The sequence below is a fragment of the Prunus dulcis genome, chromosome 5 (assembly GCF_902201215.1).
Source record: "Prunus dulcis chromosome 5, ALMONDv2, whole genome shotgun sequence".
Lineage (NCBI taxonomy): Eukaryota > Viridiplantae > Streptophyta > Magnoliopsida > Rosales > Rosaceae > Prunus > Prunus dulcis.
The window spans coordinates 11503246-11531140 of NC_047654.1; the positions used below are offsets into that span (position 1 = coordinate 11503246).

Sequence of the window (27895 nt, forward strand, 5' to 3'; positions counted from 1 at the left end):
CCGGGTGTTTGAGCGAGTTATCGTTTGCGAGGACGATGATTTGATTGGTCGTGTTTGGTACGCGGTTCAAGGATGTGTGGGATTGGGCGTCCATGTATTATTTAGCACCGTTATTATTGCAGTTGTTTATTCATTTTGTATGGGCCTTGATCCGCTGGAAGGCGCTAATTAGTGTTCCTTTTTTTTGTTTTTTTTTCTCTCTTTATTATAAATAATATTCTTGCTTAATTTAATCTATCTATATATATAAACCAAATGACTGAAAGAGTACAACGGTAAGTTAGGAAGAGTTTTGTTTCTTCAAATTTTTGTTTCTTCTATTTAGTTGATTTTTTACCGTTGTACCCTTGTGAGTCTGTTGTTTGGTTCTCATGTTATATAAACAAGAAACAGGGTAAGAAATTTGCCTACTTATGAGTTTATGCATGCTCATTAACTTCGCGAGTTTTTGGTAGAATGTGTTTATTTGCTTATTTGAACTCCCGGCTATAATTTTGTCTACAAATAAGTAGAAAATATGGATCTGGGAGTTTATGCTTTGTAAAAGTGTTGGTTTTGCTTCACTTACAGAGTGAGAAATTATGGGTTGGGATGCTTTTACCCTTTCTTCCTACAAAAGCAAAAAAATAAATAAAGTTAATCAATTTTGGCTAAGAAGCTATTGTTTGCTCTTCAAATGCAATGAGAGGATAGAAGTTGGAGTTTGAGGAAATCGTATTAGCAGCAATTGGTAAGGACCAGAATGTGGGGTCAAATTTGGGTAATAATCATTTGTATAAGGAAAATGCTAGTCTTACCACATTGTGTATCACCTCTCTAATAGAGGTGGGCCTCATTGTATTAGTGGACTTCACAGTTCAGATATCAGGAATTCCATTTGAGGATGGGCTTTTGAATATGATATATTTAAAAACAGTATAGACTCCCCAATATACAAGAAATTATAGAATAGTACCGTATTATCACCTCAGCTTATGATACTTCCGTTGAAAATTTCAATTTTTTTTTAAAAACCATGACACATGGCATATTTTCAATGAAAATATCATAAGCTGAGGTGGTAGTACAGTACTATTCTATAATTTCTCCCGCTATACTATTTACTAAAAAATTAAATAAATAAAAAAAGGTCCTACGTATAGCCGCGCGGCAATACCTTTTGAATATAATATATTTAAAGAGTATAGCCGAGCGACTATACTTTTTTGATGTATTATATTTAAAAGGACTATAGCCGCACGGCTAAACAATTTATTAATAAAAATTAAAAGAAAAGAACCCTTCTAGTTGCATTAATTTATACTTTTATTGATATTAATTTTCAGTCAATAATATACAAAAAATTGGTTTATAATATGTGAATTTTGTGTGCACTATTGAAAATTTGGTAAAAAAACAAGTATATTAAACATGAAAAATACATATGTACTTGTACAATACGAGTATTAAACGTGAAAATGCTAAATTCTTTGTGCGAGTAATAACTCTAGAAATGTAAAAACTCATAAGGGGACAATAGAGACTCGGATAACAGCCTAATAGTAATGGATAATACTATTTTATTTATAATAAAAAATGGGTAGTATAGCCAGGTGGCTATACTCTTTAACTATATTATAGAAGGATAATAGCCTTGCTGCTATACTATTTATTAATAAAAATTTAAAAGAAAAGGACCCTTCTTATTGCATTAGTTTATACTTTACAGATATTAATTTTTAATAAATAATATGCGAAAATTTGGTGGATAATATGTGAATATTATTGTGTGTATTCTTAAAATTTTGGTTAAAAACAAATGTATTAAACAAGAAAAATAAGAACAACAATATGTGTATTACTTGTTGTAAGAAAAAGGGAGAACATGTCTGCTTTAGCCAACTTAGCGAAGTTGGTTTGTTTGCTTTCACTTTTGTTTGATTATTGCGATGTTAGTAACTGGAAGGGAACCGCATCAAAGTTGAAAAAAAAAGGATGAAAGAGACATTTGTAAAAGGTAAAGCAGTGCAATTGGTTTTTGCTCTATTTTTTTAATTCCAACTAGGTACCAGGTTCGAAGATTGAAGCACCATAAATATGGGCCATTTCCTTTATGTGTTCTTATATCATAAGATAATGTGTTAGTGACTTAGTACTGGATTAGACTTGATTGAACTGATGTTTTATTTGGTGAAGTAGTAACTTGTGCTAGATGTCCCCGTCATCACACCGAAGGTGCCTTGGAGTCAGTCCAACACAACCTGTGCCTCACACACAAGCAGAAATTCACAAGAAGCCTTTTTTTTCTTTCACCAACTCTGATTTTATGCTTTCAACGTAGCCCCTTTTCTTTCACTAAACATTTTTATGTCATTTCAACCGTTGAGGGAAAACTTCCTCTATACGTGATCAACCAAAGAAAATATTTGATTCAAAGACAATGAACTATTTCACAAAACCAAGCATCCCACCCGCGCACAAGAAAAACAAAACAAGATTTAATTGTCAACAAAACCTTTTCACATGCATTGTTCAAGCATTTCAATGATCTTATATGGGTAAAACCAGACTGTGTCAAACAACGTAACATGTACCATGATACGAGTACTTCCAGTTCATTCCTTAGCCATTTCACTCTCAATCCATTCGCGCTTGGCTTCAGGATATTTTAATTTACAAAACATCTTTCTCTTCTTTTTATTTGAAAGCAACCCACATCATCTTGTGATTCTTGAAAGCATCCACAGCCAGGCAAAACAAAACACAAAAGCAGCCTCAAAAAACCCAAAAGAAAATAAACAGCAAAGAAGAGAAGAGAGGCAATGTGAAAGAAGGAGACACCCTTACTTCACAACCGCCACTAAATCCAACATAATGACAGAAGGGTTATAATCCTTAAAAACTGGGGGTAACTGAAGCCAAAAGAGCAGCCCAGTATCTAGCCTTCTTCCAGATTTCCTCGACACCCTCTTCCTGATAATCATAAAAAATTCTTCTGTTGCGTTCCAGCCAAATAAACCAAAAACCAGCATACACCAAGCACTCCCATAAAGTTGTGGCTTTCTTCCCCCTACCCAAAGCCTCAAACTTAGTACATAGGAAATCAAAACAGTCTTTAGGGATAACTCAACTGGACTCCCTAAATAAACTCCACCAGAATTGTAAGGAAAAAGGACAATGAAGAAACACATGATCCACGCTTTCCAAATGAGATTTACACAAAACACATCACTGAGGAGAAAGATAGAAGGAAGGCCTTCTCCTTTGGATTTTATCACAAGTATTAAGCTTCCCAAGTGCCAGGAGCCATACGTGAAATTTAATTTTTGGGGGAACCTTTGACTTCCAAATCTGGGGCAAGAACGATGAAAGTTGCCTGCTGCCACTGTTGAGCAGAAAAAAATTGTAGGATTTGCAAGAAAAAAACCCCATCTTATCGAGCTTCTAGCTCCTAGGGTCATCACGGTGTTGAAACAAACGCACCCTTTCCAGAATATGCAAGCAACCTAGACAGCTCATCCACCTCCACACCGTTAAGATTTCTCCTGAAGCCGAAATTCCAATTATAAAGGTGGACATAAGAATCCACAAAACTAGAAACGCAGCCAAAATGATTGCTAGAAAGCGCATACAGTCTAGGAAAAAGAATCTTCAAAGCACCCTCAACCAGCCACAAGTCCTCCCAAAACAACACCAAATTCCCCTTATGTGCCCACAACCGGATCACAACACTGTAAAAAGGCAGGATAACCCGAAGAGATATCCTTCCAGGGATTACGACAAGTACCTCTTCCCAGATGAACTGCATCCCATCTATTCTCAACCGAATAATGTTTACTCCTGATCACCTTGTGCCATAAGGAATTACGCTCCTCCGGGTACCTCCAAAGCCATTTAGCGAGCAAGGCTTCGTTTTTCACTAATGAAAAAGACAATTGTTTTATCATGTACCCGATTAAGTTATCTTTCACTCAGAACAAAAAGCTTAAATAAGAAGACAAGCATAGGATTAAACCCTCTATGTCTTGTTGCAACTGTTCAGGGAAACTCGAAGAAGAAAATTTAATTTCTTCTCAGTACCATGGACTGTCAAAATCTATTCACCAACAATATTTCCCAACCATATTCTACGCATCCTGTCAAGATGCAAGGTGAAGTGTAGTATAGACAAAACAAAATTTGGAATGTAAAAGGTCTAAAATAGTTAGCACTTTAGATTTCTCAGGATTTGTGGGATTACATTTGTATTGTTGTATACGGGAACTTCTTGTCTATGGTGATGTATTCATGATATCAGTTTGTATTACCAATCTGATACCAAACTGATGTAGAACAGTAAGGGAAGATAGGAAGAAATGAGAGATCCGGACTCACTCTGGCCTTTGCCATCGCACCAAAGGTTTCAGGTTGAGAAATTAGATAAATTCCGTCATCACACTGAAGGTGCCTTGGACTCATTACTAGTTAATAATTGGAGGATTACGAGATTAATTTGTGTCAATTATTAATACAAGAATTACATATATGAAGATTAAGCCGAACAACATCCATATTTTAGATATGCAAAATAAATCGCCATCGAACCCTAATAATACTATCCCGTGAAGGGAAACCAAGGCTACACTTTCATATCGCTTCATAAAAAATTTGACATCATCATCGTCCTCAATCTTTATGTGCTTCCACTCATTTGAGGCCACCAAAACTGAGAATTTTAAGCAAACATTGTCTTCCCTGCAGTTTGTATTACCAATCTGATGCACACGATCCAACAGTTCAGCAAATGTGATGGTCCGTGGAACTATTAAACCTTTTGAGTCACCCCCTTCGTATTTGCACATTTTCTTTGAGGTTACCCATTTTTCATTATAGCAAACCAGAATAACAATTGTCTCCATTTCTAACCATGACAAAACAACATTTTATTACCACAGTACAACCACAATAATCAGGCAATAAGTAGACAATACAATACCAATATAAATGCAATATAACCACAATATAATAGCAATATAACAGCAACATAACAACAATACGACAACAAAATAATAGTAACACAACAGCATCCACTACATCAAATGGAAAATCCCAAGTGTCAAGATTCACATATTCAGATCAATCTAAATGCAATTGGTAAAAACCCAGATGGATGAGCATGAAGATTCAAAAAACCTAACCGAAAGCAACTAAACCCAAAACTAATTTAACATAAGCCCAAGCAATCAAAACAAAACAAATTTCACATAATCCCACATATATTAAGAAAATAACCATCAACCCTACCTTTTCGAGGTCCACGATCCAGTAGAGCTTTAAGGTTGCAAGCAGCTATTCAAAAGACATACCTAAAATATGGGGTCGAGGGAGGGGTTCGTGATTCAGAACAAAGAGTGAGACAGAGCTGCGAGAGAGAGAGAGAGAGAGAGAGAGAGAGAGAGAGAGAGAGAGAGAGAGAGAGAGAGAGAGAGAGCGAGAGAGCGAGAGAGCTGCGCTAGAGAAAGAGAGCAAAGAGAGAGATAGAGATCTGCGCTAGAGCAAAGAGAAATACAGAGAGCTACGCTAGAGAGAGAGAGAGAGAGAGAGAGAGAGAGAGAGAGAGAGAAAAGGGGGCTGAGCGAGCTAAGAGAGAACCAAATTTCTGAAAATGTGATATGGGTGCAATCAGAGGACAATTAAAGATGTATTTATAGGTGGCAGTTTTAAAATTTTTGGGGAAGGGTGGTATTTTCACAAAAATTTATAAAATGGGTGGTATTTTGAGCTATTTCCCTAAAATATTCCCGGGGTATATTCGTCTTTTCCTTGAATAAATTAATAATTAAAAAATAATTTAGGATCGAGTTATTACATTATAATTTACTTAGTAAAATTTAATGAAAGTTGTAAAAAAAAAAACTTAGTAAAATTAAGAAAAATAAGGCCCATGGGAGCCTGGCCACCTAGGTCCATGCGAGCTCGCCCTGTCAATCCTATTGAGACCCGGCCCAATGGGTGGGTTTGAGCTTTAACAGTCGAACCCTCAGCCCGACTCATAAAATAAAAAAAATCACGTAAGGCCCGGCCTTTGCCCAACTCGAACTAAAAAATTTAAGATCGAGTAAGCCCAGCTTGGCCCGATGTCAACCTAACAATAAAGCCACAACGCAACAAATTTCCAATGATGGGGTACTTCATTTTTAAATTGAGAGGACATGGGCAAAACATGCTTTATAGGTGAAACCACATGATACCCAAACTGGAATTTACCCAATTATTTAAAAGTAAATAATTTTTTATTCATGCTGGAGGTGGGCTCTACTTTGCCATATCATCCACTCTAATTGGAGTAAATGGCTAATGTGTACAAATTTACTAATATAACCATGCAACATCATCGCTTTTAATAGAGTTTGGGATGAAGTTAACGGTAAGGGGGAAGTGATATACCAAACATTGGTCAATGGGACAAAATGGATCACTTTAACTTCCAAATGGCAATGTGAGATTTGAGCAAAGTTTCAGAAGTAATGTAACAATTTTTATTTATTTTTGGTCGAAAGAGTATTGTAACAATTAAGCCTTTACAATTACAAGAAGAAAAAAAACAAGATGTAATCGTCAACAAAATCTTTTTACATGCATTGATCCAACATTTCAATGATCTCATTCGGGTAAACATTAGATTAATGATTGTCACATCTTGTTCAACTGTTTTCCTTCAACTTATGCAATGCTTTTGTAATCATTAACTTTATATTACATTTAGTAGCCAACCTTATCCCTCATCCCAAACAATCCGAATTTGGTTGTGGTATATGAAAAAGCATAGCATGCCAAACTACTGCTCCCAAAAGAATCAATAATTTCAATTTCTGTCAAAATTTCCTTAAATCTGTTAAGTTTTGACCACTGTCTCTCACATCATCACATGGCAGGGTATTTTGCTTGTGTTTTACCGATAGATAGGCTCAAATGAACTGGAATATCCCTCCGTGTGAGGGGCACAGTCAAAACTTAAGAAATTTGGAGGAATTTTACAAAATTTGAAACACCTCATTGAAATTCTCCGAATTGAAACTAGGGAGATAAAATTGACAAAATTAAAAATATAGGAACCAAAAGGGTAAATATGCGACAATTATCCAAATAACAGTCAAACCTACTGCAATTATCCAAGTAATTGTACAACATAAGGTAATCGATCCAAATTTTAAACCACCGTACAAGTCCAAACAATAATGTGAACAACAGCATAATATAATTCACAGTTGAAGTGCACACATCCAACTTATTCCTCAGCCATTTCATGCTTGCCAAGCACCGTTGAAGTAAAGACCTTGCACTTCAGAAAACACCACTCTCTTCTTAGGTTGATATTTAAATACTATCGGCATGTCCCCGTTCCAGGTGAAGATTCGAAAGCCTGCATCTCCTTCATCAAGTGCCTCAACAAGGCCACCACTCCCCTATGCCTTCCTGTCCCGTCAGCTCGGAAAAGGTTCCATATTTTCTCCATGTCAGTCTATAGAGAGGCAAACGATGTGAGGACTACTAATTTAGAAACATAACAAGATATAATACAATATAACCCTTTTATACACAGCTGCATGACGAATGATAATTACAATGTGGAGAAAATTAACACACAACAATAATTACGAATGATGGTTTACATGGCAATTTGATATTTTGGAAAAAATTTAACTTCACCTAAAATGTCAGAGCATCTCCAAGGGAGATGTAAAATGTAAAATGTAAAATTTGAATTTGATGGCCTATGTGGCAATTTGACACTTAAAAAAAAAAAAAAAAACTCCATCCGAAAATGGCAAATATCATAATATTTTATTATATTTTTAAAACACAAATGGGACCCATATAATGCATAAAGTTTAAAAGAGAGTAAATAATAGTGGGGTTCATGACTAACAAAATATTAAAAATATATATGACATCAAACTTTTTGATATGTTAATTTTGACATATATCTTCTAGCCTTCAAATCTATGTAGGATTTGACAACTCCGTTGGAGAAACTTTTTTTTTTTGTTGTTGTTGTCATTTCATATCCATGTGGCAATTTGACATATCGGTTGGAGATGCTCTCAAATATCATATTATTTTATTATATTTTAAAAAGCAAATAGGGTTCATATGATGCATAAAGTTTTGACATCAAACTTTTTGATATGTTATTTTTTATATATTTCTTCTAGCATTCAAATTCATATAGTATTTGACTACAGAGCAACTTTAACCTTCAATTTTTGTCATTTCATATCCATGTGGTAATTTGACATATCAGTTGGAGATGCTCTAATCATCTCTCTAAAAAAATTTAACTCCACCTAAAATGTCAGAGCATCTCCAAGGGAGATGTAAAATGTAAAATGTAAAATTTGAATTTGATGGCCTATGTGGCAATTTGACACTTTAAAAAAAAAAAAAAAAAAAACTCCATCCGAAAATGGCAAATATCATAATATTTTATTATATTTTTAAAACACAAATGGGACCCATATAATGCATAAAGTTTAAAAAAGAGTAAATAATAGTGGGGTTCATGACTAACAAAATATTAAAAATATATATGACATCAAACTTTTTGATATGTTAATTTTGACATATATCTTCTAGCCTTCAAATCTATGTAGGATTTGAAAACTTTTTGTTGTTGTTGTTGTTGTTGTTGTTGTTGTTGTTGTTGTTGTTGTTGTCATTTCATATCCATGTGGCAATTTGACATATCGGTTGGAGATGCTCTCAAATATCATATTATTTTATTATATTTTGAAAAGCAAATATGGTTCATATGATGCATAAAGTTTTGACATCAAACTTTTTGATATGTTGTTTTTGACATATTTCTTCCAGCATTTAAATTCATATAGTATTTGACTACAGAGCAACTTTAACCTTCAATTTTTGTCATTTCATATCCATATGGTAATTTGACGTATCGGTTGGAGATGCTCTAATCATCTCTCTAAAAAAAGAAGAAGCTAATAATCAATATAAAAAAATGAGTTAAATTGAACTAAAATACCTGAAGTTATAAGATGAATAACAATACCCTTTCGAATAAATGTATTGGTACAACACGGTGCGTTTAGCTTAGCGATACAGTTGACCGAAAACAAAAAAGCTAAGCGATACTGGTTTCTCGAAAGACGAAGTTCCATTGCATCTTAACTACACACGTACACAATTTTGGGAGATCCAACGGTCCAGCTCATCCCAACATGAGGTCGAATATGATTGGCCAAGGTATCAGGCCTCGCGATCTGATTGGTCCACTTAATCAGAAATGACATGTTTCCACGAATTGCTTGCGTCCGGTAACAGACCACCGGTTCACATATGCGGACAGCATACGTTAATCTCCCTCTATAAAAGCTCTGTCTCACGCGCGGTTTAACACTCAGAAGCCATAAACCAAAACTCTCAAAATCGCCAAGGCTTAAGCCACCATTTGTACTTGAATCTCAGAGAAGCTCAGAGAAACAGAGAGGTTTCAGGAGTTGCTCAGACGCCATGGCTGGCTCCTGGAGAGCACGCGGGTCTCTGATCGTGTTGGCGATCGTTACATTCGGTGAGTGTTTCGGTTATTCAGTGTTAGATCTGCTTATTTTGTTTCTTTAACGATTTATGGATTGTTGTTTTCGGTCGAGAAAATGCCGTGGATCTGGCTGTGATTTGATGGTTTTTAGTGTGTTAGAGGACGTTCGTAGCTCAAAACCGATGAGATTTACGAATCAATCTGAAACTTTTTATGGTTTTATTATTGGTTGAGTGAATTTTTGTGCATAATTGAAGTAGTGGAGGATAAGTTTCTGCATGAGTACGTTGAAGTGTAGGTGTAGATCTAGTTAGATTGAAAAAGTTATTAAAGTGTGTGTTTATTGGTTGAATTATGTGAGCGTCTGAGATCTATAAGTGACTGGTTTGATATCTGTGCCTCTGTGTGTGCCTCTGGATCTGACTAAGTGATTTGCAGAACTAAGCATGAATAAGCGATCAGAATATATAGAAAACATATAGTTTTTTTGCAGTGTTTTGTTTGTGTATGAAATTTATTTGATTGATTTTGTTTCCGTCAAGCTAACATGAAACAAAAGGTAAGAAGAATCACAATATTTACTCCTACTAACAGCTGTTAGGATTAATCAACAGATACTTTGAAGAGTTTTGTTTAAATAAAAATTGCCAAACATGAAGGAAATGTAGATCCTGCTCCCATTATGGTACCATTATAATCGCAATGTTATAGAAATGGTTGTTATATAACTAGGAAGTATACGTTTTAAATGGTATGATAGTGATCAATGAACAGCTGTTAGTAGTGTTTGTTAAATATTGTATGTATTCACAAGACTCTTCTGGAATCTCATGCTATTATTATGCGAAATATGTTATAATAGTTACATCCAAAGTTTCCTTTCAACGAGGATTACGGTTTCATGTACTGATTATGTGACGCGTGATGCTTGACGCGCCAATGCCTTGTTTGAATGAGATTCATTTCATCATTTACCATATGTGCTTCATATCTGTACTAACATGGAAAGAGCTTTATAACAGGGTGCCTTTTTGCTATTTCGATCGCAAAAGAAGAAGCTACCAAGTTGGGAACAGTCATTGGGATAGATCTTGGAACTACTTACTCCTGTGTTGGTGTGTATAAGAATGGTCATGTGGAAATTATCGCCAATGACCAGGGTAACCGTATCACCCCATCATGGGTTGGTTTCACCGACGGTGAGAGACTGATCGGTGAGGCTGCAAAGAACCAGGCAGCTGTGAATCCTGAAAGGACCATCTTTGACGTCAAGAGACTTATCGGAAGAAAGTATGCGTTTTTCACTATTTTTTTAATGATTTGCAATCATTTTAGCTGGTTGGAAGTTAATACTGACTGGTGCTTATTATTTGGCAGGTTTGAGGACAAAGAGGTCCAGAGGGACATGAAGCTTGTTCCTTACAAGATTGTTAACAAGGATGGAAAGCCTTATATCCAAGTGAAGATCAAGGATGGTGAGACAAAGGTTTTCAGCCCTGAGGAGATCAGTGCAATGATTTTGACTAAGATGAAGGAAACAGCTGAGGCATTCCTTGGGAAGAAAATCAAGGATGCTGTTGTTACTGTTCCTGGTGAGTAAAACATATATTCAACTTAATAGCCTCCCATATTTATAGTCGTATTAGTCATGCCCCTGACATTGTCTTCCTGTTCAATACACAGCATACTTCAATGACGCCCAGAGACAGGCAACTAAGGATGCCGGTGTAATTGCTGGGCTGAATGTTGCTAGGATTATCAATGAACCAACCGCAGCCGCCATCGCATATGGTTTGGACAAGAAGGGTGGTGAGAAGAACATTCTTGTCTTTGATCTTGGCGGTGGTACCTTTGATGTCAGTATTTTGACAATTGATAATGGAGTTTTTGAGGTTCTTGCCACAAATGGAGACACTCATTTGGGAGGTGAGAAATCTTTTTCTTGTTTTACTACTTGCTCATACTTGATTTGTGTGGTCTGTTATTGATGCGTGCATACATCTCTGCAGGTGAGGACTTTGATCACAGAATTATGGAGTACTTCATCAAGTTGATCAAGAAGAAGCACGGAAAGGATATCAGCAAGGACAACAGAGCTCTTGGGAAATTGAGGAGGGAAGCTGAGCGTGCCAAGAGAGCTCTCAGCAGCCAGCACCAGGTCCGTGTGGAGATTGAATCACTTTTCGACGGAGTGGACTTCTCTGAACCACTGACCAGAGCCAGATTTGAAGAGTTGAACAATGACTTGTTCAGAAAGACCATGGGACCTGTGAAGAAGGCTATGGATGATGCTGGCTTGGAGAAGCGCCAGATCGATGAGATTGTTCTTGTTGGTGGAAGCACCAGGATTCCCAAGGTCCAACAGCTTCTTAAGGACTACTTTGATGGCAAGGAGCCAAACAAGGGTGTGAACCCCGACGAAGCAGTTGCTTTTGGTGCCGCTGTACAAGGAAGTATCTTGAGTGGAGAGGGTGGTGAAGAAACCAAAGGTATGCTCATTTCTCGCCTGTGTGGGCAGTTAAGATATATTTATTTGAAAAGGGTAATTGGATGAACTATTATAATACCTACTAACAAATGTTTCCTATGGATATTAGATATTCTTCTCCTGGATGTTGCGCCTCTTACCCTCGGTATTGAAACTGTTGGCGGAGTGATGACCAAGCTTATCCCAAGAAACACTGTGATCCCAACCAAGAAATCCCAGGTTTTCACCACTTACCAGGATCAGCAGACTACCGTCTCCATTCAGGTATCGATCTTTGTTTATTCGATGGTCCCAAAATGCTTAATTTAGTGTTTTCACAAAAATGCAACTCCGATGCTAATATGGATTCAATCCTGTTTTTGATCTCAGGTCTTTGAGGGTGAAAGGAGTCTCACAAAGGATTGCAGGAACCTTGGTAAATTTGATCTTTCAGGAATTCCACCAGCTCCAAGGTTTGTTTCTGCTGCCATTTAATCTTCCCTTGAGATTGCCACCCCTTTGTTTCCGAGGATTTAACAGTTTTCATCTCTCAATTGAACAGGGGAACTCCTCAAATCGAAGTCACATTTGAAGTGGATGCTAATGGTATCCTAAATGTCAAGGCAGAAGACAAGGGCACTGGCAAATCCGAGAAGATCACCATCACAAACGACAAGGGTCGTCTCAGCCAGGAGGAAATCGACCGCATGGTTAAGGAGGCAGAAGAGTTTGCCGATGAAGACAAGAAGGTGAAGGAGAGGATCGATGCCCGCAACAGCCTAGAGACCTATGTCTACAACATGAAGAACCAGATCAATGACAAAGACAAGCTTGCTGATAAGCTCGAGTCCGACGAGAAGGAGAAGATTGAGACCGCCACAAAGGAAGCCCTTGAATGGCTGGACGACAACCAGACGGCGGAGAAGGAAGACTATGATGAGAAGCTCAAGGAGGTCGAAGCTGTATGCAACCCCATCATCACAGCTGTTTACCAGAGGTCAGGTGGTGCCCCAGGTGGCGGAGCAGCCTCAGAGGAGGACGAGGACTCACATGATGAGCTTTAGAAAAAGTCTCTTTAACTTTTATTGACCACTGTGAGAAAGTGGAAGCGAGAGGAGAGAAATGAGGTTATAGGTTTAGGGGAAGGAGACTTTTTACTGTAATTTTTCTTGATGGGGGGTTAGAAGGGGAAGTTGAGGGAGATGGATTTTCTTCTCCCTCGATTGTCTTTTTTTGAAGTGGTGATACATTTATCAAGTCTTTTTGTTAGTTACGTGTAATTTCTTTGTTTTGATAAAGGATACAGTTTTTATAAGTTTGGTTGGTTTGTTTCTCAAATCACGCTATGCATTTTACTAAAATGCGTATATTTATATATAAACAATAATATGCCTCAAATCACATTTTTCTCCATCTTCTTAATAAAGATCAAAGTGTTTAAAAACCTTACGACAACAAAAAAATCGGTAGTGTTTAAAACCTAACAAGTATGGGCATCATCTGACCTCTATAGGTTGGGCCCAACAGATGGAGGAGCTATTTGACCACTTCTCTTTCAGGAAAATGGAAATAGGAAAATACTTCTCTTAAGAGTTCCTCCATTTGTGCCAATAGTAATGTGACATGCATAATTTTTTTGTCTATTTTTAATGAATTATTTTTACACATGTCAAAATGTAATTTACAGGAAGAAAGAATATCGCCTTATAGAAAGAGGCAAGCAGTATCCATTTTCAAATGCTTTTTGGCAAAGGAAATTTCTGATTTTCCTAACACACTGTTTGGAATCCAATATCCCACATTAGAAAAATAGAATATTTTAATGCTTTGAGAGCTTGGGGGCACCTTTCACTTTCTTTTATTTTTTATTTTTTCTGCAGAAAATAGAATTACAAGCAAAACCCCTTGAGCATGCACGCCCAAGAAGGTCAAAGAAAAAAGGAACAGAGCAGGAGAGAGGCAGCCCATGCTCCCACAATTTGGATGGGGTGAGGCCATGACCCAAGCCGACAAGAGCATCAGCAGTGAAATTAGCCTCTCTAAGAACATGCTTACGTTGCATTTCATTTTGTTTTCAACTCTTTTAAAAAATCTCAATGCTCTTTAATTGTTGAGAAAATAGAAAATTTAGAAACAGGGAAATAGCCAACAACCTTTGAAATATTTTGATAACAAGGAAAGGCGCAATGCTTGCTTGGTGAGAAAGTTTAAGTTCAAAACCCTCAGGTATGACATTGATGTGCATATAAGAATCATCTACAATACATGTATTGGTTGTTTATTAATTTCTAACCAAAGTTTACCATATTTTCAGTTGTCGATCAAACCTTTAATTTCTAGTGGATTCAGTGATTAGAAATTATTATGACTTAGACTTGGAAGTGCTTTGTTTGTATTGTACAGGTAGCAAACATAATTGCACTTGCACTGCCTTGAGCTTGGGCCATGCGATAAAATTTGTGTGATCTTGTTGCAGTCTAAATGCATAATAGCTAGCCTCCTATAAACATATATAATATGTCTCTTCTCTTGTAGCACAGTACGTAATAACATATATAGATGTACAGACCAGTCAGTCACCAGACCATTGTATTGGAGAGAAAATGAACAAGTGATCCCTTGACGGAAAAACATGCACATTTGAAAAAATAGGCATCCTTGCGATCAATAGCTTATATGTTTTCTTTCAATGACGAAGGAAAAAAATTAAAATGAAAGAAAGAAAACCCTAGAGTCCAACATTTGGATTGCCTGAGCCTGCTGCCACAACTCCCATCCCACCTCCACCTTGTGAAGAATCACCCAACTTGTCTAGCTCACTTGATTCTCCTAAATGAACCCTGTCACCATCTAACTCACGCACAAGATCATCAATCTTTCGGAACTGGTATGGCCATCTAGCATTGTATAAAAACTGGCGAAGGTCGAACCGATTATCCTCTGGCGAATAACTCTGCATGAAGTTAACAAAATGAGATACAGAAAGAAGCTTCATAGCACCGACATTCTAGTCTGCACTTAGTTTCTTAAGGTCACCATATTCATACCTCGGCGTGATACGAAGGTGTTAATACAGTCATTTTGTGTCGATTAATGGAGTAGTACTTGAAAAAGTGCTTCACTTTGTCAGCCACCTCTTGTGGAGTCAATTTTGCACCCCATCTGTAGCAGAGGTTCTGTAACCAGGAAATCGGAACAGAGTTAGAGAACTGCAAAAGATTCCCACCACTTTATGGAATTGATAATGCAACAAGTAAATCTGTCCTCTTAGAACTGATCCTGGAAATGAGCACACACCAAAACTTTCTACTTCTGTGGTCTCCGTAAAAGCCATTATGAAAGAATAAAGTTAAGGCATAAGACAAACCTTGAACATAGATATGGGACCACAGCGGAAAATTTTCCGCAGCCTTCCATAGACTGAGAGTTCCTCATATGTCATTCCCATGTCCACTTCATCCAGCTGTTTTACAAAGAATGAAGTATCAGATTCACCTATCTCGTTTGGATAGGACAGGAGCATAAAGCATTTTCTGTGGGTTTTCCCCTAATAATGTTTCCTGCAAAATGTTTTGCAGTTGAAGAAAAATTACTGAACCGTTGTTACCTGACTATAATCAGAACGTATAGGCTCTAGTTCAGCAGTGGGTGGAGCTGCTTCAATTTCTGCCAAGGACGCGTAACCAAGATGTGTGGCAGCCCATCGCAAAAATGTCCGAAGGTCCTGCTTACTAATGCTTCCGATAGGATTTATATCTGCTGAGCTGCAGTCATACTGTGCAGGAAAAGCAAAAAGAGCACTTACATATAAACTAGTAGGCAGGTCAAGATTATTAAGATACGAGAAAGTGCCCACAAGTAATACCATTTATTACCGAAACACCACAAGTAAAAATAATGCAGTACCTTGGTGAGGTAACCACGCAATGCTTCGTCCACATTGGAGCTACCCAAAACAAGATAAAACCCAGGTTTATTATGGACCCAAGGTAGGAGTGACGCAAACATAAAAGCCAGCACCATTCTTATTCGAGCTTGAATGTTTTGCAAACCTAAGTTCTCGCTATTAGATCCTCCATCTACCTATCAAAATAAAACGATGTTGAAGAATCAATTTAAAGCACAATTATTAACAGTTTCTAATGTAATTATGGTCAAATCCCAACGACCATATTCCATACAGACATACATACATACACACATGAGGAGGAGGAGGGAGGGGAGAATTTGAAGTCAGACAATATTTACTTTGTATTGTGGTTGTTTTCCTGTTACAGTTTGAAACAACGACAGAAGTGCGGAAATGACACCATCTATGGACACGTCAAGATGCCATGCTCCAATTTCATCTGCTAGAACTTTTGCCCTTGACTTTGTCGCTTCAGAGCTGCAAGGAACAAACCCCTTTACTGGACTACTATAATATCATATTATGAGCATGTATCTGCAGGATGTTGGGATAATAAAATCTACTGCAAGTCTACAAATGGAAACTTTATTAATTTGTTAATAATTGGTTCTCAGGTGCATTTAAAATCTAAAAAACCTTTTCCTGGATTATCAATTGATGAATTATGGTGCCTTCCCCAATTTAGTGCATTTTAGACCTTTGCTTTTATCAGAAACTGTGATGATTTCAGATGAATTGCTGACATTAGATATGCACAGCAAAGCACAAATTACCTTAATTAGAAACCACAAAAAGAGTTGCGTAAAGGACATTGACATTAATTGTCAATCTTATTGTTAGATGAAAAATCATATAGCATCCAAGAGAAGGTTTTAGTGCTACCTTACCTGTAAAACAATTAAAGTACTGCAATTTGCAACACCACAAGCAATAATTTATAAATTCCACTGATGTCTGATTTAATATTACAGGCACACGGCACGCATAGGGAAATTGTTGTTTGTGTAAATGGGCTCACCTGTTTTCAGATCCCATGAAAACAGTATAAAATATGCGTTTTGCGAATTCTCTGCTGTCAGTAGGATACTGGCCATCCTTGTATTGTCCAATCCGTATCGCGTCAGCTTTGACTTGTTCATCCCCGTTTGCAATTTCTGCATGTAAGAGTCCATCATAATTGAATGATAATATTCAGAGGATGATTTTTAGATGGTTCCCAGTAAGATACGAGAGATCTTTTTTCTGCCTCTACTGCACCCTGATTACTACACAAGTTCAAAGGATAAACTAACTTATACCTCTATGTTCACTCTCCTAACCTGAAACACTGGTTAGCTAAGTTTATGACCAAGTTGTGAGCCAAGGCTGCTCAGATTAAGTTGAAAACATTATAATTCTAATGTGGCATATGTAATTTCTACGTTAGTATAATTCGCAAGGCCATATGATAAACCCGTAAGAAATGGTTACAGACCCCATCCACCCATCCAGAAATAAGTGGTCCTTCTACATGAAATGCATCATGCGACCGAAAAGTCAATCACATAAAAAAGAAAATCATGGTACCCAATTATAGGCTTAAGAAAACTAACCTTTTACAACAAGCTGGCACATGCAACCAACTATAGCTGCTACACAGGAGCTATCTGCTCCTCCAGAAAGGGGAAGCAGAAAACCAGAAGCTCCACTTCTTCTTAAATAGTCCCATAACCAGCAACCAGGACCAAAGGCTATTTCCTCCTCAGGGGAGTGATACTTAATCTGCAGATCATAAAATATATTCATTTATAAATGTGAATGTTTGATTAATTAAAGCAATGTTTGATAAATAATGTCAAAAGGACAAAGCTTATCCACATAACTGGAAACTCCACCAAAGAAAGCATGTTAAAGCATATGACTTTTGTTATATTGTAAGATAAGGTCTGAAACACACAGAGATGTAAAACAGAAACATTTGTAGGCAATCTCTTGATGAACCAAGACTGGAAAGCCAGAGGCTTTTCTTCAACTTTTTAAAAAACCACTATCCCAACTACTTTGAGTTGGTTTTTGCTAGAACTGGATCTAACCTTTAGCGGACTAGAAAGGCACATTTTCAGATTAAAAGACTGACAAAGGTTGTATCGCGCCTCCACAAAAGGAACCCTGGTTTTGCAGCTTGCTTGCTCTTGGAAGCTACTTATAGATCCTCTAAGACTAGCAACCTGCCATTACGCCAGAAGCAAAAGTAGTAAAGTAATAAATTATAGTTGTAAGAAATTCAAGGAATCTGTTGTAGAAGAAAACTAGACTCAAAGAAATGAACCAAATATCTGTTATTTTGTCATATAAAAGTCATTGCAATTTAATGTAGCGTCTAAATAAAACATGCAGACACCTACAAGCAGTGAAAAGAATCGCATACCGCTTCTAAATCAATTTGGGCAATTACAACCTCAACATCCTTCAGTGAAAATTGTGAGCCTTGAGCGACTAGATCTCCATTTACAACGACAGAAGCGCAACCATCTGTGACAAATTACTCATAGTTCAAAAAATAGATGCCTTACTCATCACATAACAATAATTAAAGATCAAGTTTTTTATAACACTAAAAAGGAGATTCCATAAGAGATAGACCCAAAATACCACCAACGAAACAGTATTTTGTCCTTAACTTAAAATATGCAGCACTGATAAGTATATTATCCTAAGAAAATTTGCATAGAACCACTGAAGAAAAAATAATGTCACGTACCATAGTAGAGGCGACCACCATCACACCCCTGGTGATTGCTGTACATGTACACCCCTCCACGAGTGTGAGTAGCACCCATAAAAGCACGAAGACGAATATCAAGCTTTCTTAGTTGGTGATGACTTCCACTTGCATTCATAAACACTTCAACCCCATTCAATGCAAGCTCAGCGTGAGGAGGAATGGGAGTAAAAAGCTCTTCACAAATTTCAGCCGCGACAGCTCTAATAAGGGAACAATGCTTAAGATTTAGAAATGCATAAATCAGATTAGGAGTGAACTTATTATACAAAAAATGCTATTCTGACTGCTGAAAAAAGCTCACAACTCCTGCAAATTTTACTTAGGCAGGCATTTGACTCATCTGCATCAGCTATGGGCTTTCCTGAAGCACATTTCAGATAATGCAGAGGTGGGATCAACCAACGACCACCTCTTGGACACAAAACAAAGTCCTCACAAAGTGTTATGATGGCATGATTCTAAAACGTGGACAAATGCTAAGTCCCAACCAAACTTAATAATCATGAATTTTGTAGTTAACTCAATGAATTCCAAGGAACTATAATGAAGACAACTTTCAAGGCAGTTGTGGCACTATCCTATATATCTAACAGGGATAATAAAAAATAAAAATAAAAAATTCTACTATTTCATTCTCACCTAAACAATCCTACGTTTCAGTGTACGGATGGAACTGCAAAAGCAACAAGTGATACATGGAGTCTTAACCTGACTAACAACAATAGAGCTAATAACATTGGCACTTACGTGTCCAGAAACTGAATGTACCCATAACCAAAAGGCACTGAATCCTGTGACAAGGCCTCTGAAATTTCCTTTGGCAGCTGAAAGTTCACAAGTTGGTCTCTTTGTTTCCATGCTGTAAACCAACGTAGCTCCCTGTAATTTCCATCATTCGCAAGCCACATCTTTGGGCGTATCATGATAATCTTTCTGTTCATACAAAGAATTTGACAATTGTAACGTTCTGACCCATTGATCACAGGCATGCCGAAGCTGCATAATATACCATCAGTCCAATCCCCAACTAAGAGCTCTTTCAAGCATTCCCATCTGCAAAAATCACATTTCTCAATCACCATAAGAGATTACCATTAACGATAACTTAAAAATCATCATGGTTAGTTAATTATTTTAATAAACACATAATTTATTCACAAATGAGACCCCAAGATGATATATTTTCAGCAAATAAACTAAAGTCCAAGTTGGTTTTAATGTAGCTTTTTTTTTTTCTTTTCAAAACTTGAACTTTGAAAGAATGGTTTGAAATCCAAAGAGCTTACGCATGATTAACAGTATCGAGCTCGAGGAAATGGTCTTCGCAGCCATAACCAGTAATCTCAAGCTCAGGACCAAGCCGAATCACAGCCCCAGCCTCTTTAGCCTTAGCTATCGACTCTTTGATGTTCTTCAAATTGCAATCGAAGTCCATAGCCCATTGGTTCAAATTACACGTTGCAGTCTTCAGTAGCCTCATCTCCAACACTTCAGTTTCAGCGAATTCTAGGTTTTTGAATTGCCTTTCTTAGCTGAGAAAGAACCAGAAAGCTTCGATTGCAAGCGTCGCCGATGTCAGCAATGGAGCAGAGACTGACAATTCTTAGCCTTGCGTTTGAAATCTTGGAAATTTTATTCTGTTGCTTGGGAGCTATTTGTTCTGTTGCTCGGGAGCTAGGCTCCTGGACCCTTGGACGGGTCAGCCCGGTCAAGTTCTTCCGGTTTTGACACGTTTGAAGGGCTCGGGCTTTGAAGCTTCTGTGGAATTTTCATAAGTTGGACTCGTGTCCAAGGGGGAATATAACCTTTTGAATTATTCAGTAAAGTAATCAATTCAATAACGTCAATAATACGTTAATAAAACAAACAAATTCGACTCGTTTCTTAGGCTTAATTATTACAGTGCCCTTTGAAATATTGAACAAATCCTACGTTCTTCTTTCAAAGTTGAAATAGTTTATTTAGTGTGTCACTTTTCCTTTTAATGTCAAATTCATATCAAACTCTGTTAAAAACTAATAATGTGGTGTAGTTATATTGGTAAATTCGTCGGAACTGACTAAGTTTCCACCAATCTAATTTGGTGATGTGGCATTGTAGAGTCCAAATGGGACCCACTAGATATAGGTCCATGTGTACCAAAAATAAACTTTTGCGCTAAAAATGCTTCATGACAACCAAATGTAACGTTTGGCATAAAAACTCATTAGTGCTTTCGTGCTTTTTGTAGAAGCAAGTACTTTTGTAGGAATCACTTTCAAATACTTCTTGGAATTTCAATAATTTTTTTGACGTTTTTCATACAAAAGTATTTCAAACGATTGCCTACCCATGTGTACCTAAAATTAAATATTATTATGCCTGTTGTACAAATGGATCCAATCCATCCATATTATTAGTCCGGCCCATGGCCCGAAGAAATGGGCTGGGCTCACACCCGCCTTTTTTTTTTTCATGCCTAATGTAATTCAGATTTGGTTCTTAACAAACGAATATTTGCCCTCTCAACTGAACGCCGTCGTATCAAGCACCCTTCTTTATCGACCGAACGCCGAGCTGTTCTATCGTTTTTCTTCAATCTCTGCAAAAAACCCTTGTGCAGTGAACGAAACAGAAATCTTGATTTTCGTTTTTGGAATTGAATTTGGTTCGGAGAATGACAGTAGCGAGCTCAGTCGTCCACGAAGTGCTGGGCCGGAGGGCCGAGGACGTAGACCAGCCCATAATCGACTACATCGTTAACGTCCTCGCCGACGAGGACTTCGATTTCGGCGACGATGGAGAAGGCGCTTTCGACGCTCTCGGCGAGCTCCTCGTCGGCGCTGGCTGTGTTAGCGACTTCGCCGAGTGTCGCTCGGTGAGTCTGCGATTTTTTCCTTTCACTTGAGTTGGTCCGTTTGGCTGCTCAGAAAATCTGGAAAGAAAGTAAAACTGGTTTTGGATGAGTAGATTACTGTATTATTTTCTACGCTGAGCTTATAGCATTTGCTTTGAATCTGATTTGATAATTTGAGATACTGGACAGCTGTTATGAATTCAATTTCTTTTCGATGTGTATTCCATGAAACTGAATCCGACGTTGGTTTGTAGAGAAATTGAAGAAAAGAAAAAGAGTTTTGGAATTGTAGGCTTTATGTTGTTAGCGACGCTTAGTTGAGATGAGGTTGTTTGTGGACATTGGCAATGCTATTCATTTTGATTACGTGAAAAATGCTTTCTCAATCTGGGTTGGTATTGTTCTTGACGTTTGTTTTTTGCGATAGGTTTGTAGTATAATATCCGAAAAGTTTGGCAAGCATGGGTTGGTTAAAGCTAAACCTACTGTACGGAGCCTTGCAGCACCAGTCAGAATGGATGATGGGATGGATGAGGGGCAAGCTCCAAAGAAGAAGGTTGAGGTGGTTGATGGCCCTTTGTTAACTGAACGTGACCGAGCTAAGATAGAAAGAAGAAAGAGGAAGGATGAGCGCCAAAGAGAGGTAAGGTTTCTGTGTAAGATATGATTCCTACTGCTTATGCGAGGTTTTTATCATCTTGGGGTACAATATTTTGGGCCATGTTGAGTGTGGGTATAATTGGGTTGAAGTTATATCTGAGCTAGGTTGTTATTGGTGTTGATGATTGATATGGTTGAAAGAGATTTGTTCAGTTTTATTTATACGTTGTTTACACAGCAACAATATCAAATACATTTAGCAGAAATGGAAGCAGTTAGGGCAGGAATGCCTGTTGTATCTGTAAATCATGAAAGCATTGGTGGGCCAAATGTCAAGGATATCCGTCTAGAGAACTTCAATGTTTCTGTGGGTGGCCGCGATCTAATTGTGGATGGTTCAGTAACACTTTCTTTTGGAAGGCATTATGGTGAGTTTGCTTTTCATGGATGAAGATGCTCTTGATTTGGTTCTCAAGTTGAGAGGGCCTTTTGTTAGAGTTCCCAATAGTGAGTTTGTGATACATGGAGTTTCTTATCTCAGAGGTTGTTGAATAATGTTGTAGTTGTAATAATAATTTTCAGTTGGCATTTGACATAGTAGATTGTGCCTCAATTCATGCAGGCCTTGTTGGAAGAAATGGTACAGGGAAAACAACATTTCTTAGGCACTTGGCTATGCATGCCATTGATGGCATTCCTAAGAACTTCCAAATATTGCATGTGGAGCAAGAAGTGGTGGGTGATGACACATCAGCCTTGCAATGTGTTCTGAACACTGATGTTGAAAGAACTCAGCTTATGGAAGAAGAAGCTCGTCTCCTCACTAAACAGGTTGAATACCATATTGTTTTTAATTAGAGGAGAGCTTAGCTTTCCAGTCTTTTTTTCTTTTTTTTTTTGGGTATTTGATGGATTAATGTTTACATGCTCCTTTCTTGTGCTAAATAAATTATTATAACGTGAAGAGAGAACTGGAGTTTGAGGAATCAACAGAAACGAGCAATGGAGCAATTGACAAAGATGCTATTGGACGGAGGCTTCAGGAGATATACAAAAGGCTTGAGTTCATTGATGCTGATTCCGCAGAGTCACGTGCAGCTTCCATTCTTGCGGTCAGTACCCCATTCATTTCTGCAACAATCATCTAAGTCTTTACATGAATTAAGCTTGGTTTTTGACATGAAAATTTATGATGTTTAGGGCTGGCACAACTCTCCAAAAATTAAAATAAATAGTAACAGAAAGAAATGGGGTAAGAAGAATCTCATTCTAGGTTGAATTTCTTTGCTGTTATGCTGAACCTATCAATAATGGTATAAATCACCGAGCCACCACTGCTAACAAATGAAACAGAAAATCCTACCTGCTGGCAGTTAACCATGCCATTCAGGTACATTTGGATGGGTTGCACTGGATGCGTGCATGTGTGATGCAATGAATTTCCTCTAAGTTGAGAAAGGAAGTTGTGCCTTTACCTACACTGTTGCTTGTCAGCTGGTTCATTTTTCTGAATTACTATCCTACTGACCTGGAATTTTACAGGGTCTTAGTTTCTCTCCGGAGATGCAGCGAAAAGCAACTAAAGCATTTTCTGGAGGATGGAGAATGCGAATAGCTCTTGCTCGTGCTCTGTTTATAGAGCCTGATTTGTTACTACTTGATGAACCCACGGTCTGTTGTTCATATACCCCTTTAGGCTTTTCATATTATTCTGTGTGCCTGGTTTTCATTTTTCCGCCTCATGTTTATCCTTTTTTCTTTTTCCAGAACCATCTTGATCTTCATGCTGTCCTCTGGCTGGAGACTTACCTGGTGAAATGGCCGAAAACATGTATAGTTGTTTCTCATGCTAGAGAATTCTTGAACACGGTAACTTGCTTGTGTGCTTTAGTTTCTCAGTTGGTCATATCAACAACAGTATTAATGAGTATAGTTTATGTAACACGTGCACGATCCTTCAGTATACCTCATTCTATGCTCTGTTTTTTCAGGTGGTCACTGATATCCTTCATCTTCATGGGCAAAAATTAAATGCCTACAAGGGGAACTATGATATATATGAGAGGACACGAATTGAACTGGTCAAGAACCAACAGAAAGCTTTTGAGTCCAACGAGCGTTCAAGAGCACATATGCAGGTTTTTCATCTTACCGTAATGAAAAAATGATGCTATTATTATTTTTCTTATTTTCTTGATGTCCACAGCAGTTCAACATAATTCTGCTGACTTCCTATATTACTTTTTTGTTTTTTTGTCTCCTTTTTATTGCTTTGGCAAAGGTACTGAGGGTTGTTAGCCTTTGTTTGCTTCTACCAATAATTACTAATTTGATTTTCCTAGTCAACTTCATTTTTAGATATATGCACATATTTTCTCTTTTTATTTTCAAATTTTCTGCATGTAGCTTTCTGTTTAAATAATAAGGATAGAATCATGTCTGTTAGATGTTAAAGTACTCGCTCTTCTTCTTGATCTTCTTTTGTCATCTTGCTCCTCTCTCAATGGCATGTTTTTTGAATTACAGTAACTTGTGTTTGGCATTCACATGTTTTACTCTGATCTGCAGACTTTTATTGATAAGTTCCGTTACAATGCGAAGAGGGCCGCACTTGTTCAATCAAGAATTAAGGTGATTTTTTTTGTATTTTTGCATGTTCCCGAAACCATTTCTAATGACTGTAAACATCTCTGAATTCTGCTTTCTTGGCTGTTAATAAAAATTTGATTTAGACAACTTTTTCATGTACAAATAATCTTAATATAACTGATATTCCTTCTTTTCTTTGATTTAGGCATTGGACCGGTTGGGACATGTGGACGAGATTGTTAATGACCCTGAGTATGCACCGATTTGTTTATGTGGCTTATATGGATAGGAGCTTCTAGAAACATTTCTGCTTTTTCTTTCTATCTTTATAAACTCTGCCCTTTCATGTGCAGCTATAAATTTGAGTTCCCAACTCCAGACGACAGACCTGGTCCTCCTATAATAAGTTTCAGGTTGGCTCCCTCTTTGGTTTTTGCAAGTCACCTGAGATCCTTTCTTTGTGTTCTTTTCTATTTTCAAGTTTATTCTGTTTTCATTACTTAGATCAAGCGCTTATTGGATCTTTCTGATGTATGTGTTTGCAGTGATGCATCATTTGGTTATCCTGGGGGGCCCATTTTGTTTAAGAATTTAAATTTTGGAATTGACCTTGACAGCCGCATAGCAAGTAAGTATGCTAGTTTAATCTTTTTCTATTTGAAAAGGATCCATTCTTAATGGTTTACATATGATTCACCTTGTACATGTGGTGTCAAAATTGTTATGCAGTGGTCGGGCCAAATGGCATTGGTAAATCAACAATACTCAAGCTAATTGCAGGGGAGCTACAACCAACTTCTGGGACAGTTTTCCGTTCGGCTAAGGTATCTTGCATGTTTCACGGGTTTACCTATACTGGATAACAATTTGAAATTGATAGATTTCAGATTTTAACTAACATCTCACTGTCCACCAAGTTAATTTGGTTATAGTTATCATTATTTATTTATGCAAATACTTGTATTCTGCATTATGGGTGTTAGAACGTAAAGTAACTGCTATTTGGCCTTTGTATCTCCTTGCAAAGTTGGAGTTACTTGATATGCTTGAATCTCAAGGGGGACTTATATTTCTACAGGTTCGGATTGCTGTGTTCAGTCAGCACCATGTTGACGGGCTCGATTTATCTTCTAATCCCCTATTGTATATGATGCGATGCTACCCAGTGAGTCCTTGCTATTACCTTCTTCTTTTTTTTCTTTATAGGTTATATTTATCTTTTCATGTTTTGATGGGTGGTATCTATGAGTTGCTTTTGAAGTTTTATGTATACATGAGAATCCAGGATAGGATCCTACAATCAAACCCCTCTGAATCTATTTCCATACTCGGGTTAGGATAATTTTGCTTTAAAACTAGAATATAATCCATGGACCTCATCTACTGATATTTCCAACCTAAACATGATATTTTCCCCTTTTCCTATCTACTACATCATTGAACAAGACTTGGGAATTGGTACCAAAACCGTTAGTCATTTTGACCACATGAACAAGTTTCCATTGGTAGAGACCAAGTTTAGGTGCAAATGTTGTTCAAGGCCTCAGCCCTATCTGACCCGAGATGGATAAACCCTTTGTAATTCTTTAATCTCGTTTTGGCAGATAATCTTGTTATTTAGAAGTGTCATGCTTTTACTATTAAGGAATGCCTTTTTTTTTTTGGGTTCTTTTTTTAAATGTAAAGTAATAAAGTATCCTTCTTGCAGGGAGTGCCTGAACAAAAGCTCCGATCTCACTTAGGTTCTTTTGGTGTAACTGGAAATCTTGCACTTCAGCCAATGTACACTTTATCAGGTATTTTCTTAATTCCATATTGTCAATACTTGAAAGATATTGGTTGATTTTCTTGATCTATATGGATTTTAGCATTATTCTCTAAATGCGTAAATGGAATCTATTTTTTATTGTTGCATCATGCATTAGGTGGTCAAAAGAGCAGAGTTGCTTTTGCCAAGATAACTTTCAAGAAACCACACATAATATTGCTTGATGAGCCCTCCAATCATCTGGTAAGTCACGATCCTTCGCATTATTTTAATATTTTGAAGAACGGTATTCTGGATTTCAAAGTTTCTCCACCTTGACTGATTGTTGATTTATTCACATTGCAATGGTTGTTGACATGTAGGACTTGGATGCTGTGGAGGCACTAATACAAGGTCTTGTTATCTTCCAAGGAGGCATTCTCATGGTACATTATCCCGATCTCGTCATGATTTCTATTCACAACAAAAGTTGATTTATCATAGTTAGTTTGTGGTTTATGCATAACTAGGCGTGTGTTATTATTACTTACAGGTTAGTCACGATGAGCATCTTATCTCTGGAAGTGTGGATGAGCTGTGGGTGGTATCAGAGGGTAGGATAGCACCATTCCATGGCTCTTTTGAGGACTACAAGAAGATACTGCAGTCGTCTTAGATAAAATGTTACGAGAACTCGGAAGAATACACAACTCTGGAGCTTGTGCATGCCGTGGCATGTGAACAATATTTTGATATAGTGCACTTGTATTGTATGTACCCACAAATATGATTCTTTTTGTTTTGGTTCTGAAAAGTTGACTCATCTTTTGCTCAGAATAGTAACTTCTGCTTAGAATGAAAGTGGGATTTATTCCAATGGGTTCCCACACCACAGTGGTGGTGGATTCCCCCTCCCCCATGGCACCCAGGTTCGAAATCCCTAGGGGTTTCTTTCCTCTAATGTAACCCCCAAAAAAAAAAAAAAAAAAAAAAAAAAAAAAGAAGATTTTATGCTCGTATTTGATTTACTTATACTGTCTGGCTGAACGAGCCCTTGGTTAATAGTCCATAAGGAGGGTTTAAAAAAAACAACCTAGATTGAGCACGTGGAGGTTTTAGCCCATGGAAAAGTTATGGAGAAGGTTTCATTAGTTTTGCATTTGCAGAAGGGTAGGAGTTTATTTGAGGGGTTTAATTTCATCATCAACAAATGTGAGGAAATCAATGGACTTCAAATATTTTAAATAGTTTGATGGTGGAATCGAACCTCTCGAATACAAGCTCCTCACTCTAAACTCCTCATTGTAGAAGGTCTCCTGTTTGCCCCGTCAGAAGAATATGTTGGGATTTTAAACTTGTTTCACATTTTTCAACCCAAAAATTTCAAATAAAAAAACTTGTTTCTCATAATCTGACCCAAAAAAAAAAAGGAAACTTATTTCACAGAAACTTAAATTTTAAAAAA

The 27895-nt window shown here is 37.3% G+C and overlaps 3 protein-coding genes across 4 annotated transcripts; 2 read left to right on the forward strand and 1 right to left on the reverse strand.

Moving 5' to 3' along the window:
• The first annotated feature begins 9289 nt into the window (after positions 1–9289).
• On the forward strand, positions 9290–13322 carry LOC117626996 (endoplasmic reticulum chaperone BiP). The gene is made up of 8 exons (XM_034358858.1): positions 9290–9550; positions 10540–10807; positions 10895–11109; positions 11201–11443; positions 11527–12006; positions 12115–12269; positions 12375–12457; positions 12547–13322. Exons 1-8 carry the CDS (start codon positions 9493–9495, stop codon positions 13046–13048), a joined length of 2004 nt encoding a protein of 667 aa, XP_034214749.1. The 5' UTR covers positions 9290–9492; the 3' UTR covers positions 13049–13322.
• A 1144-nt stretch (positions 13323–14466) lies between these two features.
• Positions 14467–20431, reverse strand: LOC117629270 (glutamine-dependent NAD(+) synthetase). Its single transcript, XM_034361809.1, has 13 exons — positions 19945–20431; positions 19406–19711; positions 18635–18858; positions 18302–18405; positions 17967–18101; positions 17487–17655; positions 16913–17048; positions 16233–16371; positions 15891–16067; positions 15592–15759; positions 15352–15447; positions 15032–15160; positions 14467–14937 (listed from the first exon to the last, which is right to left on the reverse strand). Exons 1-13 carry the CDS (start codon positions 20136–20138, stop codon positions 14713–14715), a joined length of 2202 nt encoding a protein of 733 aa, XP_034217700.1. The 5' UTR covers positions 20139–20431; the 3' UTR covers positions 14467–14712.
• Positions 20432–21096: 665 nt separating this feature from the next.
• LOC117629268 (ABC transporter F family member 3) lies at positions 21097–27307 on the forward strand. 2 transcript variants are annotated; one of them, XM_034361808.1, is made up of 18 exons: positions 21097–21515; positions 21922–22137; positions 22333–22522; positions 22717–22925; positions 23060–23206; positions 23637–23765; positions 23862–23963; positions 24086–24232; positions 24663–24725; positions 24889–24935; positions 25037–25096; positions 25229–25311; positions 25413–25507; positions 25762–25848; positions 26392–26479; positions 26609–26694; positions 26814–26876; positions 26984–27307. In XM_034361808.1, the coding sequence occupies exons 1-18, from the start codon at positions 21315–21317 to the stop codon at positions 27104–27106; spliced, it is 2136 nt and encodes a 711-aa protein (XP_034217699.1). In that variant the 5' UTR covers positions 21097–21314; the 3' UTR covers positions 27107–27307. The 2 variants fall into 2 exon arrangements, with proteins under 2 accessions (XP_034217699.1, XP_034217698.1); XM_034361807.1 differs by having other exon boundaries at positions 21147–21515; positions 23637–23963.
• The last annotated feature ends 588 nt before the right edge of the window (positions 27308–27895 follow it).